The 13,995-nt window shown below is 42.2% G+C and overlaps 2 protein-coding genes across 9 annotated transcripts in view; one reads left to right on the top strand and one right to left on the bottom strand.

Moving 5' to 3' along the window:
* GPR176 (G protein-coupled receptor 176) overlaps positions 1–6,760 on the bottom strand; it is a 39,438-nt gene extending 32,678 nt beyond the window's left edge. For 3 of the 4 annotated variants that reach the window (XR_015287908.1, XR_015287907.1, XM_086892698.1), the window contains exon 1: positions 1,582–2,756. Coding sequence is in view for 1 of the 4 variants with exons in the window: in XM_086892698.1 (XP_086748824.1) it covers positions 1,582–1,810 (229 nt within the window). In the remaining 3 variants the exon portion in view is untranslated. Of the gene's footprint in view, positions 1–1,581; positions 2,757–5,940 lie in introns of those variants that run through there. The other variant, XM_086892699.1, reaches the window with a different exon arrangement.
* The window catches only part of EIF2AK4 (eukaryotic translation initiation factor 2 alpha kinase 4), a 41,877-nt gene continuing 30,658 nt past the window's right edge, over positions 2,777–13,995 (top strand). The window contains exons 1-5 of one of the 5 annotated variants that reach the window (XM_086892696.1): positions 2,777–3,003; positions 8,614–8,729; positions 9,855–9,957; positions 12,491–12,664; positions 13,501–13,581. In XM_086892696.1, coding sequence (XP_086748822.1) covers positions 12,494–12,664; positions 13,501–13,581 — 252 coding nt within the window. In that variant the 5' untranslated portion in view covers positions 2,777–3,003; positions 8,614–8,729; positions 9,855–9,957; positions 12,491–12,493. Of the gene's footprint in view, positions 3,004–6,842; positions 7,236–8,613; positions 8,730–9,854; positions 9,958–12,490; positions 12,665–13,500; positions 13,582–13,995 lie in introns of those variants that run through there. The other 4 variants (XM_086892697.1, XM_023928322.2, XM_086892694.1 and 1 more) reach the window with 4 other exon arrangements.

Genomic DNA, 13,995 nt, shown 5'->3' with positions numbered 1-13,995 from the left:
GGCCTGGAAAAGTTGTTGATCTGGAAGTTTCATCAGCCTCCCAGCCATACAACTGGCAAATAAACCCCTTGTGACATGTAATTTTTTCTCACAATGTAAGGTCCACCTCTTGAAAACCAATTGCAGGAGTATCAAACCATAACTTACATTAGCTTTCAAAATTTTGTACCTGTAGTATTTTTTGGTTGGTTGGCTGGTTTCTAAAAACTCCTAGGTGCTGAAAGAATGATTACATGATAATGTGTGTTTTCATCTTCAAATAAATTTGGAGGATCCATGCTCATGAAACTAAATCGGGACATATGACTCAAATTTATTCTCTTAAAGGCTCAAAACCCAAATAATAAAGAATTAAAATTCTGAGTTTTCTCATCTAGTCTTGTTATTTTAGGACACTGCCGGCTATGGTTTTGTGACAGGTACTATCCCACATACAAAAGAAAAAGAGTACCTATCCTAATAGTGTCTTTCCCCACACTATGTGCTAAATAGAAAAAAAGCAAGAACCGTGAGGATTATCCCAACTGAAAAGAGGAGTAATTGATGTCAAAAGACTCAGTGATTTACAGAAATAACCAGTAAGTGCACTGTTGACTGGGACTCAACACTGTTCCATGACTGTTCCACCATCTTCTTAAGAATTATTTAAGTGACATTAAATATTACCAAAAGGAGATAGATATAAGAATTTGTTACCATGACCAGAAAAATAGGTTTTAATATTATTCAAGATCAGGAAAATCCAAAACAAATCCTCGATAAAATAAGCCAATGACCATCAGCAAATTCCCATCAACAAATTCCTGCTGAACTCCCGTATGAAAGGTGGATGTTTTCTCAGTCAAACCCTGTGTGTAAAGCTTTGAATGATTGAGATAGTGGTGACATTTTACTGAAACTCAGGTTACTTATCTCCCAAATAGTGATAACTTGACTTACCATAAGGCTTTTTTTTTTCCCTAAGAAATGCACACATATTCCTAACAAAACTATAAGCATCGAGAAATCAAATATACACACATCAGTAAAATTATATAGCAATAGCTTACTAACACATATCTAAACTATGATTCCTACTGTAAGAGTATAGAGTAGGCGAGATTGCACATGGTTATACATAGTTACAGTATAATGTACTTTCAAAGGATTTATTTAAAATCTGCGGGACACAGACACCAAATTACTGCAAAATGAAACAAAAATTCAGCAAAATTTGTTTGAAACACTCCACACCCTTTTTATGTTAAAGAGAACAGATCCCATTGCAGCTGAAAATAAGCATGTCATCAACCCATTTAATTTCTGCCCGTTTAAATTCTGACAGAAAAGCTTACTAAGTAATACATACATCTATTGTATAAGTTCTCATCCGTGACAAATACATTTTATAGAAAGAGCTTTTATACAAGGAACTTGAAATCAAACAGCTGAGGACCAGAAATGCACTAAGAGTCACGAAGACAGACAATGATGCCAGTTACCTTTTGGTCTGCAGTCCCTGGCTGCAAGGATTAAAAAAAAAAATTAAACATTAAAAAAAAAAAAAAAAATCAACAAAAAACTCCAGCAACTCTCACTCACCCAGCAGAGAGCCCACGAAGATGACAACCTGCACGGTGGTGGTGAAGTGCCGGTAGCTCTGCTCCTCGCCGTGCTCCTCGCTCTCGGCGGTGCCCGCCTCGCTGGCATTCCCGCCCTGCCACACCATCCGCGCGGCCGAGGCGTTCCCCATCTCCAGAGCTCTGCTGACCGCCGGCGACGGGCCATGGTCGCTTTCATTCATCAGCACCCAGCTTCTGCCGTACCCCATGGCGAAGTTCCCGCCTTTCTCACTGTCACACAGCTTGCCCAGCCCTTGCGTTTAGTGAATGAACGGAGCCCACAGGCAAAAGGACGCTTCTGAGGATGAAGCCCGGTCTCTGCCTCTCGGAGGCATCTTCACCACATTCCTGTGTCCCGAGAAGCAGGGCTGGCTGCTCGCGTTTCCACCTTGTAAGTCACGACAGCCAGTAAACAAAAGCAGAAAACAAGCCAGGCTTCGCCTTCCGATCAGCTGTGCCATAGTTTTTGCTTCACACCGCCACAGGTCTCCTCAGCATGTTTTACCGCAATAAGCGGGAGAGAAGGAGTCACGGTGCCCAGAATCACACCCCACACCGCGGCTCATCCTCCCGCGGGTCGCGGCGCGCCCGCCTCGCACACGCTCGCACGGCCACGGGCACACTGCACGGCAAAACGGGCCTGCCGAAGTGGCGGGGCCACCAACTCCGTCCCCTCACTCCACTCTCAGCGCTGAGCTCTGGCTTTGCTCTCCGCCCTGAGACGGGAAAAGCATGGCTTTCCCCGTGGCATTTCTACTCCCGCTCTGCCCGTGGTGAGACACAGCTCCCTCCAGTCTCCCTGCTGGCTCTGCGAGGCGCTGGACGCCGCGCCGACCCTTACACAGCGTCCAGAGGCCAGTGACTGCCCGGGGACTGCCGCTGCGCTCCCGCTGCTTCTGGGGGAAAACGAACTCAGGTTTCAATCGCAAGGCGGGGGGCGCTCGAGTGTCCAGTGAACCGAGGCGGCTCCGCACGATCCCTGCGCGCCCCGCACTGAGCGCTGCGGGCAGCGACAGCCCTTCTCCTTCGTGCTCCCTCATCCCGGCGCGGGCGCAGAGCCGCCGCGGCCCCGCGCTGCCAACACTGCGGCGATGCCAGGCCGGGGCAGGAGCCGCCGCCCGGGCGCGCTCCCGAGGGCGGGCGCGCCGCCATCACGTAACCGCGGCCGCGGCGCCGCCATTTCGCTCGGGGGCTGTGGGAGCCGGCGGGAGCCGTTTAAACCGGTGCTTTAAAACAGGGCCCTGATTCTGAGGACAGACTTTCAAAAGACGGTGCTGGGTTCTAGACACGCATGTTCCTTGTTAAAATAGATACTTTCCTAAATGTATAAATTTCCAGAAAAGCTCTTCAGTGGACGCAATAAGTTCGGAGATTGATTTTACAGACGGTGTGCATCCATATAGTGGGTACACGTTTACCTTTAACGTTGGGGGGGTGCTTGTTAAATATTAAGCCAAAAAGGTTTCCAGACAGTGGCTGCCAGTCTGGAGTGCCCTGGGAAGAGGAGCTATCCCTGTGCTCAGCCCCAGAAAAGCTTCTGCACAGAAAAGCTTCTTTAGGGACCCCACACACATGAGATGTGTTCCAGTGACATTGGCGCAGTCTCCTGCAATGTGAACTTCGGTGATCCAGGACACAGCTCGGTGCTGTGCCATGGATTCAAAGCCATTTGCTGACCACAGGGGTAGGGGACTGCCATTGTCCCATCCCACCACAGGTCCTGGAGGCTGTTGGCCAAGCCTCTGCTTGTACCTCCATGTGTTTCAGGCCAGCCATTTGCAGCCTCCTCTCATTCCCCTGGGAGTTCATTGCTCCAGCCTCTTTTCTAGTAATTAATGTCTCTGATTAACTCTGATTGTGGCGTCAGACTCACTCACCCTCCTACCTTTTCCTCTCACCTGTAACTCATTTCCTTTGTCCACCCAGTCCCATTTCTCCCCACTTTCCCAGGCAATAATCAGCAGCTTTCACCATGCTTTCCCTTCATGTTTACTTTCCTGAGACATGCAAACAGGCTTCTTCCTCCTTTTGGCCTCCAGCATTCCTGTGGCCAATGTCTGTAACCAGAGTCTGACCTCAGTCCCTTCACTTCCCAGCCACCTGCAAGGTGTTTTTCCTCACACAGCTGTCCCTTTCTTCAGTTCCTTCATTGGTACAGAATAATGACCAAGGAGCCAGGCAAGACCTAATGTTTACTATCTACAGCCTCTGCGTTGTACCTCTGTGTACCCTCTGCGTTGTCTTTGCATAGATCTGCATGGTCAAGTAAGATTGAGTTGTCTAAAGGAAAAGGTCCTGTGGACATGAGATGGTCCAGGTTTAGGCATGGAGCAGAACAGAAGTGGTAGGACTGGAACTTTGAAGGACGGCGTGGCCAAAAAGGAAATGTCTCCCTGATTAAAAGTAATTTAAATATTAAAATGTTCATACCTGCATATGCTAATAAGCTTAATGAAGTACATGCTACCACATAAATTACTATTACTCAACTCTCTGCTTAGACCCTGCTATAGGTAATGTAGAAGGAGGGGAATCAGATTGCACTGTATGTAAGGAGGGTAGACTTGTTAGGAAAAAGACTCTAAAAGACCTTAGAGACAGTTGTCAGGCTACTCTCCTCTCCCTCCTTCCAAGTCGAGATGCTGTCTTGGTAAGGGTCTACCTGCTATTATTATTACCCAAGTTAACACAACGTTATCATTAGAGCTAGCTATCCCAGCTAGTGCATATATTCTGATAATATTAGATTAGATTAGATTAGATTATTATTATATTCTGTTACTTCAATAAATCACATTAGTTGTGAATCTGTGCTCAGTAGTTCCCACTGGACTTGACCAGACATGTAATGCCAGTTTGGTTACAATCAGAATAAGCCCAGCTGCACACAGCCCCTCTGATCTCTGGAGACTAGCTGGAATGCAAGAGGTTTTATTTTCTGCCAAATTTCTTACTCTTAACACTCAGAACCTTTTCCTTCTCTCCTGCACTTCACATAGGAAGGCTGACTTCCCCTCCACATGCATATGGGGAAGTGAAAGCACATTCTCACAACTCAATTAAATTTTATTTGATATAATTAAATTTTAATGTTGTGGGATGGAGTTTTAAATTTTGTCTTAAAGTTTGGAAGGGAAGCTTCTGTCCAGATGCAGTCTGGCACATGTTTGGGGCAGGTGGATGTTCTCTGTATTCCAGTAAACCTGTGCTGAGTATGTGAATACTCCCTACAATTATGTAATTTGGTTTCGTTCATGTAGGTTTTCACAAGGTTAGCTAGCAAACCCAGAGCACTGAAAAAAGGTTGTCTCTTCTTCCTCATCAAATTTTCGCACTCCTGCTGGAGTACAAGACCTTTAAAAACAAATTCTCAGTATGTTTTTATGATTATGTTATAAAATGTTATTTTACCCTGTCTTTCTTCTTGGAAACAATGAATCATTATAGAAGTAATTAAGGGGAAAAATAGTTTGAGGTAGACATCTGGGCATCTAGAACATTTCATCTTAACTGGTTGAATTTTTGCCAAGTCACAAAGTAGGGGAAAGTTGGACAGCTTTAAAAGGCATATTGTTACCTGGCCCACCCACTGCTGTACAGTGTAACAGGGGAGAAATTTCCCATGTGTGGGGCTGTGTGTCCCACACCACGTGCTTGGGAAGTATAAACCCACAATTGCTGTTAAAGGAAATATTGCTGACATTTCTTAATTGCTTACTGCATCATGTCTTCTAACTGGCCATTCTTGCTGTGTCTTTGTATGGGACAGAAGATGAATCTGTGGTCTAGGAACTTTTATTTCCAGTCTTTAACACAGGGAAATTTTTTATTAATTACATACAAATTGATAACAAGCATACCCAACTGCACCAGAGGAAACTCCAGTGACCAGTTACAGTGCCCCAGGTCACAGCTGACTGAGCAAAGGGACGTCTCTCTTGTTGCTAGATAAACACTAAACATCTTTGGTCATGCATTTCCCACCAAAAAGCAGATGAGATAGAAAGACCCCGCCGCTAAAGGTACGCTCTAGAAACAGTGTGGAACAGAGACCTGCATCACAACAGTGATACAATTTAACACTTGGTTTTCGTTTGATACTAAGGATATTATTTAAGTGCAACTGAAAGTATGCATGGAACAAGCTTTTCATTTCGGAAGGACAAATTGAGGGCTATAGAAACCGTTCATTAGTGCAAATGATCTCTCTGTAACAAAAGTCTGTACTCAAAGGTCAAGGAGTAAAGTCAAAATCACCAAAACTCCATTTTTATATCTGGGTGCGTGGTAGCAAGCTGCAGACTACTGAAACATTTTTCTTTGCCTGGGGATTACTCACCTATTGGATAACTTCGTGTGAATGAATTTACTTGGGGTTTCTTTATGAAGATCCCAAAACTTTAAAGGCTCCATCTTGGGGCAGTCCTTAGTAGCAGTTACCATGTGAAGTGTCTGAAGGAAAGCACATTTTCTTCTCCGGTTATCACTGCTCCCCTGACAAGCCCCGGGTGCCTCTCTCTGGCAGGTCCACCAAGGACACCCGGCCGCCTCACTTTTTATTTGCAGTCCAACCAAAGACATTTCACCCTCCACCTGCTATTACTCACTACAGCAATTGTCGGTGGGAACCGTTTCACAGTTTTCACAGGACCTTGTATCCTGCCCAAGCTCTACATTAAATATACTATGAAATTCGTGGTTATTTTTTCCCTTTTGTGAATCTTTCTCAAGGTCAGTTTAAAAAAATCTACACAGTATCCAACTGTTTTTGCTGTGTATCTCTGTAATGCAGATATACCTGGAGGCATATCTTGAGGGAGTTCAGACAGGACACCAGAAAAGGTTCTTCACCCGGAGGGTGGTTGGTCACCGGAACAGGTATCCAGGGAAGTGGCCACGGCACCAAGCCTCACAGAGTTCGGACAGTGCTCTTAGTCCCACTGTTTAGTTCTGAGGAGTCCCGTGAGGATCCTTATGGATCCCTTCCATAGACGCGTTCCTGGAGACGAACCAGTGAGCCTCAGGCGGCGCCAGCGGACCCGGCCCCCGGCTCCTCCTGGCGCCGCGCCGGCGGAGGCGGTGCCGGGCCGCGATCGGGCTCCGGTCCCAGAGCGGCAGCGCGGGAGGCGGTACCGGGCCGGGGCCGCCCCCGCTCCAGTGCCAGGGCGGCAGCGCGGGAGGCGGTACCGGGCCGGGGCCGCCCCCGCTCCAGTGCCAGGGCGGCAGCGCGGGAGGCGGTACCGGGCCGGGGCCGCCCCCGCTCCAGTGCCAGGGCGGCAGCGCGGGACCCGCCATGGCCGCTGTGCGCCCCCGCCGCTGACATGGCCGGGGCCAGCGGCGGGCGGCAGCAGCCGGCGGAGCTCCCCGCAGAGCCGCCGGAGAGCTACCAGCTGCGGCAGGAGAACGAGCTCCAGGTGCTGGAGTCCATTTACGGGCAGGACTTCCAGGACCTGCGGCAGAGCCAGGCCTGGAAGGTAGCGAGCGGGGTCCGGGTGCAGCGGGCCGGGCCGGGTCCCGGTGCGGAGCGCGGTTGGCGCTGCCTCGCTGGCGCCGGTGCTTGTCCTCCTTGCCTGACGGCTCGGCCGGCCGCCTTCGCGATTAATTCTCGAGACAGAAATGCTCGCTCCGTAATCGGTGCTGTGCTCGTAAATTGCATTTTAATTAACTGTCAGGCTTTTAAAAAATTGCCTCTTAATTAATTCCTTAACCTACTAATTACATACCTGCTCAGTGAATTCATCTCGTCGGTGTACATGATGATATTTGAATAGTTGCTACATGCTGTGGTTTTGTCACAGTGCACCTATTTCCATGATAATAATTTTTGCTTTCATTTTTAGAGGTTTGGGTTTTTTTAATTGTAGCTAGTTAATGCTTGGGTCTGGTACTCACTACTCTCTTCCATTTGTCTTTTGTGTCCACATCAAATTGATATTTCCTTTCCAGCTGTGTCCACGGTATTGTTTTCCTGTACCTGGAGATAATGGTCACTCTGTTCTGTTTCACAAGTTCACTTTTACTCTTGTTTCTTTTTGCATTCTTTTGTCTTGAATGTCTACAATATATCCTCTGCTTTCTTTTGTGCCAGAGACTTGGTCTTAGTTTTTTTGCAGCAAGTTACGACTTTTTTTCCTCTTTTTATGAAGTTTGGTAAGAACAGTTTTAGTAGCTTGTTGGGTTTTCAGAAGTGTTCACTGTGTATTGAAGATCATATCTGACATCCTCTTCGCTTAACATGTTCTCCTTGCTAGAAAAGCAAAGGGGGATAGTTAACCATCTGTTTCTGTATTTGTTATTCCATGTGGTCTTACTTCCCTCCCTGTTTTTCATGTTACTAAGGGCTAGGTTGTTTTGTTGTTGTTTATTGTTAAATCTAATTGAAAAGAATAAGCTGGGAATGCTTATATGGGCATATTTTACTTTATCCTGGTTTTGAGTAGGTGATTTGGACAGGGTGGGAATGGGGAAGGCTTGTTAAAATTCTGGTTTATGGCAAAACAGGAAAAAACCCACTGTCCATTTGTTCGGCTGTATAAGACGTGTATTAATGTGACATTGTGGTCTGCTGCCATGTCAGAAAATAAAATAATGCCTGGGTTAGTAACCTAAACACAAAAGAAAAATGCTGGTTTTATAATGAAGGCTTTAGTTTGTGATACAAATAACCTGTGTTAAATTTATTTTTTCTCTACTGCTATCTTACAGTAAGCAGAATACAAAAGTTTTATTATAGAACCTCATTTTTGCTGAGTCTGAATCATCTTTCTAATGACTGTTGCTACACTTATCTGTATAAACTCTAAAAATATACTGGATAAACCATGGTAGTCAGGGGACCATTTCACTCCTACTGAGCAATGTCAACACATTGGTGTATTTTTTTCATGGTTTGTATAGTCTAAGCTGTATTCTCCTATAATATAATATATTCTATATAGTATAGGGTTGTGTGTTTTCATTAAAACAAAACCAAACAACCCTTATCAATCAGAAGTTTTGTTTTGCATTTTAGGTACGACAGCCTCCTGAAATTAATTTAGTTCTGCGTCCTCAGGGATTGACTGGTGCTAATGAAGTGTATGCCAAAGTTGACCTGTGGGTCAAGTGTCCACATACTTACCCTGATACGTAAGTGAACGTAAAATACAACCTTTTTTCTCTGCTTTCCACAGTGAAATGTAAGCTGAAAAAATATGTAATTTTATTCATCACTCTTAGTCTTGCTTTCTGCACATCAGTATTTATTAAGCCTGGGGTATTTTATAATACGCAACGTTCAATTTTGACACCTGAATTGGATTTAGTCTTTTGTTCAATGGCAAATAGTTGGGATGGGTTTGACAGTGCAAAACTGCAGCCCCAGTTTGTAGCTTGGAGGTACATAAACACAGGTGTACCTGCCACCATTTTAAGGCCCTTGTTAGGCTTCTTCAGCTCCTGACTCTTTCACCTGAGACAGACGGAATCTCCTTTTTATTTAAAGCCATCTGTTGTTCTGTTTTCTGTTGGATTCGCCTTGGGATGAGTTCTCTATAGAGAGTGTAGAAGGAGTTGCAGGTGACCAGCCTACCCCAGCATTTTATGTTGGCAGGTGATTTCTGGGTTGTGTTACCCTGTGCTGTATTTTATTCAGTCCTTATACCACTGATAGTCCAAAACATAACTCCCTTCAGTCCATCCATTTGTGCTGTAGAAGGGAAATGCTATTCCTTACTAAGTGATAGCTCAGTTATATCCTATAACAAGGATGTAACAGCTACTCTCATTTTTTTTGTTTTAGTTTAAAATACACACCTTCAGACATTTTGCTTGTTTATTTTAAATACTTTTTCAATCTAGATGATATTTATTTATTGCATTTGTTTCTTGGAGTTTGTGCAACCTGTGTGATGGAGATAAATAAATTATAAGCATCCGAATATTATGTTAGTAATGTTTTAAATGGCTGGCTCAGTAAGTTAGCAGTTAAGAGCTGAATTATTAGAGTCTGCAGGGTTTCTTTGGTTGTTCTACTGTTAAGTGTTACCAACAGGTAATCTACAACTGGAAAATTTGATGATAGGGAATATAATACAGTGTTTCTGACTTATCTGTCAAAATCTGTTATACAGTGTCTTCTGCTTCTGAGCACTGACTAATTGCCAAGTGACTATGAATTTCCTTCCTTTTCCTTCACAGTTTTTATCCAAATCTTGCTTTTTACACTCAATTTTTCTAATGAGGACTTTTTTATATTTTCTTGCTGTCCCTCAGAGTTCCTGAAATACAACTAAAAAATTCCAAAGGCTTGTCAAATGAGAAAATAAATGAACTAAAGTGCAGGCTAGCTGAACTGGCAAAACAGCGCTGTGGAGAGGTAAGAGATTTTCACTTCCTTGAGAAATAGACTCTGGACTTGAATAGTTCTAAAGATGTATAGTATAATATAGTGGAATACATCCACATTGGAAGTGCTAGTTGCATTGCTTTTAAGGAGAGACTATCTTTCTTAGGAATGTTTCTAATTAATGAAAGTTCAGACTATGGACACTCTCAAAATCCAGTGCATGTATAAATACTGCAAGCTTTATTCCTGTTTAAAGGAAGATATTTGGCAAAAAAAAAAAAGGCAGTGCTAACTGTTAAACTGGGAGCTTTCTGCACTTTTCAGATTAATTTGAATATCATAAGAGGCCATATCTGTTTAAGCAAGCAGTAGTTACCTGGGGAGTTTTTCCACGTGATCTTGCTCACCTAATGCTAAACTGAAGCACAAGAGATCTTCCCTCCAACACCAGCTCAACACTTCATAGCACAGTCACTCCATGCCATTGTGCCATTTTTATTTCTGTGTTTAGGAGTAGTGATACTTGAGTTTCTCTGGAACTAGGTAATAAGGGAAAGATGGGAAGCTTAGGCCTTTTATCTATTTTAAGGGATTTTATACATCTTTGGGTATGTTTAGTATTAACGATACCTTTCAGTTGTTGTTGAGGACTGCAATGATTTAAAGAATTACAAGGTAACAAAGAATTTTTGGTCAAAAGAGGGGTTTTGGCATGTTTCTCATTGTTATTTGGAAGTGTTGCAGGTGAACTCATTTGAATAGCTCAATTTGCCTTTATAAAAATGAGAATTACACAGCTGTGGACATTATAATAGACTGAAGTGGGGTAATATTTTGCTTTCACTTTTCAAAGCCTGTCGACTTTACAGGTTTAGGAAGAGCTGTCTGTCATTCACTCCTGCCGCATCAAGCCTTTTTTCCTATTTGAATACCATATTTGTATTTTGATTGCAAATTTTTCTGCAGTTATTTCAAAATAACTGTTTTAGCCAGATATGTTCTGTTCAATAACAGAAAATTTCCTCAAATTTTTCAGTATCTTTGGAAATTAGCAGTTTAATAATGTATTCTGGAATTTAGAGGTGGGTTTTTTTGTTTGCTGTTTATTTTTTTCTAATGACAGCGTTATGGACAATTCATAGAAAGTACAAGGGTTAAAGTCTCTAAGTAACTGCAAAACCATGCAATATATACTTGGTCTGCTCAAAACTGACCACAAGAATTATTAGTCCCAGTTTGATTTCTAATCTCATTGAAGGGACCTAAAAATGTCTCATACATTTTTCTAATGTTGGTTTTCCAAAGAGAGAGTCATGCTTGCTCCAGCAATGTGTAGATGTGGTTGTGAGTTACATGTATGGCACTCATTTTGTGTGAATGGCATGTGCAGTTGTCCTGAATTACTTTATCTGCAGCAGAAGGGAGATAACTTTTCTCTCGGCCTTGACAGATACTCCTTGTTAAATTGTATTTTGTGATACAGAAAGTTTGACAATACCTCAACCACCTGTTCAAACTGAGCAGCAAACTGTTAGGGTTTTTTTAATTATTGAGTTTTTCTTGTTGTTTTTAAGTGGGTTTTTTTATACATATGTGTACATGGAATGATTGCCTTGCCTTTTGAATAGTAACCTGGGAAAAATATTTCAGTTGTACATGTCAGATTTATGCATATTGTGCTGTTCTTTCTATTTTGGACTGCCTCCTGGCTACCTTCTTACTTTCAAGCAGGGATTTGGAGTCTGAGAATCTTCTAAATGTCACCCTGTTAAGGCAGATGGTACAATTTAATGTGGCTGATCTCCCACCTGTACATGCAAATCCTGCTCAGTGGTGCTGCTAACTGCACCTTTGTCCTGTCCTATTCTTTAATTTTAGAGCTAAAATGGTCTCTTAGCACTGTGGATTGCTTGAATTAAAGAGGAGATGCTACTAGACTGCTGAAGCTTAAGCCCTGACAGGTCAATAGATCAGCAATACATACACAGTTCAAGTAAACAGTAGCTGAAAATTGATTCTAAGCAGCAAACCATGTAGCAGAATTCAGCTGAGCAGAATTTTCAGTGCAGTTTTCATTTTAGTGGTTGTGGTTATATGAATATGGAATGCCTTATGTGACTTTACAGTCCCAACTGGGGGACTGCTTTGCAGAGGAAGGGTTGGATTTGTGGTTAGCAGTGAAATAATAATTATTTTGTAGCAATAACAGATAGTGTGAAGGATTTCTTCTGTTGTAGCTCATTTGTCATAAACCTTATCTTTGGGAACAGAACGATTATGCCTAAAAGAAGATGAGAAAATTATTTTTAAATTTCATTTTCTGTTAGAAAAATAAGATGGCTTAAGTCTGACAGTAATTTTTGCCATCTTTGCTAATGCAGTCAGGGATTTGTCCTGTTACAATTTATTAATAAATAAATTCTGAAAAAATAGTGAAATATGATAGATTCTCCCTGATAAATAAAAAAATTGACAGTAATGTTTCTGCTGTGTTGCTTTTTGGAATGCATATCATTTGTCTATCATTTGACTCTGCATGTCATTCATACTTATTTTCTTTCAGGTGATGATATTTGAACTAGCTGACCATGTACAGTCATTTCTCAGTGAGTATAATAAACCACCTTCCAAGTCTTTTCATGAGGAAATGCTAAAAAATCATCAAAAGGAACAGGAAAGATTGGCTCAGGAGGAATTGCGTAGGGCACAAGAAGTTAAAAGAAGAGAAGAGCAGGAGGTAAGAGAAGTCAAAGTATGAATAACCGTATATTCTTAACATAACCGTGATTTTAAAATCCCTCTGCATAATGGTGAGTTTTAGTGAATTATTAACTTGCCAGACCTGCCAGTATGAGTAGATCAATATTTATTATATGAACTACCTGCTGCTGTAATTGTAATGTTTTAATGATGTGGTTTTAACCCGGGGAAATATTTATGCCTGAAACAAACCTCAGTGTTGATTCCTGATCCTATAAAAATCACTTATGAAAAGGACCTTTTACAAAATCTAAGCAAATGTAAATATTAAGTGCATTCCATCTTAAACTAGGAAGTGTTAGTCAGGCAGACAGGTATTGATACCTTCTTTCACACTTAGGATGACGGGAGCATTTGCTGTGACAGGCACCTCTAGAGAGCAACAAATCTAATCTGGAGAGGTGAACATCCTTCACTAGAAATGAGGGGATTCATCCAAGTCTCACAGGAGATAGTAGTATGAAGTCTCCACTCTGTGGGGAATATGGTTAGAGTAGCTCTGGTTTTTAAAAGATCGTTTGGATTTATCTCCCTGTCTTTTTTTTGTGTATGTGTGTCAGACTTTATTGTTGGGTCTGGCAGTAGAAGTAATTTACAGTTCCATTCTCCTATATCATACAATTGGTGCTGTTAATTTCTTCAGGAGAGCTAATTTGAGTTCTGCGTTTTTGTTCTTGTGACACATCCTCTAAGTCCTTTTCCAACAATTCCAAAAAATCAGGTTCATAGCTTTTTGACTTTTAAATCAGGGTAAAGTTTTAGCAGCTGCACTGCATGTACTGTCTCATCTCTAACAACTGAAATTTATTTTAGCAACGTGAAATCCTTAACGAGATTCAGAGAAGGGAGGAAGAGAAAAGGGAAGAAAGAAAAAAGAAGGAGATTGCCAAACAGGTATTCTTTCTAAGCAGTTGTGCAAAAAAAAAAATTGTAGTAAGCTCTTCCCAGCACTGTAACAGTACTTGTAAAAATTTTAAATTTTCTTGGACATCTTTTCTTATTCAGGGCTTCTAGTAGATCTAAATTAAAATGGATTCTTGATTGTTTCTGGGGTTTATTTTTGGAATATACTAGCATCTGGAGTGTACCAAGGTGAATATTTTCAAGCAGACATAGAAAAAAGGTTGTATGTTAGTGTTTCCAGAGTTGTTTGCTTTTTTGCCATGGGCAGTGCCAAAATGTACTTTCTGAAATCTGAGCACTTTTTCTTTGGCCTCATGCATGCATTTATTATGGAAACATATTTCTTCTGTGATTTGCATGACTTCATAGAATAATAACTATGTGTTTGCATATTTTGATGGTAGG

Source organism: Cyanistes caeruleus, chromosome 6 (genome assembly GCF_971803275.1).
Source record: "Cyanistes caeruleus chromosome 6, bCyaCae1.hap1.1, whole genome shotgun sequence".
NCBI classification, from domain to species: Eukaryota; Metazoa; Chordata; class Aves; order Passeriformes; family Paridae; genus Cyanistes; species Cyanistes caeruleus.
This window is presented reverse-complemented; position numbering and strand designations above follow the sequence as displayed.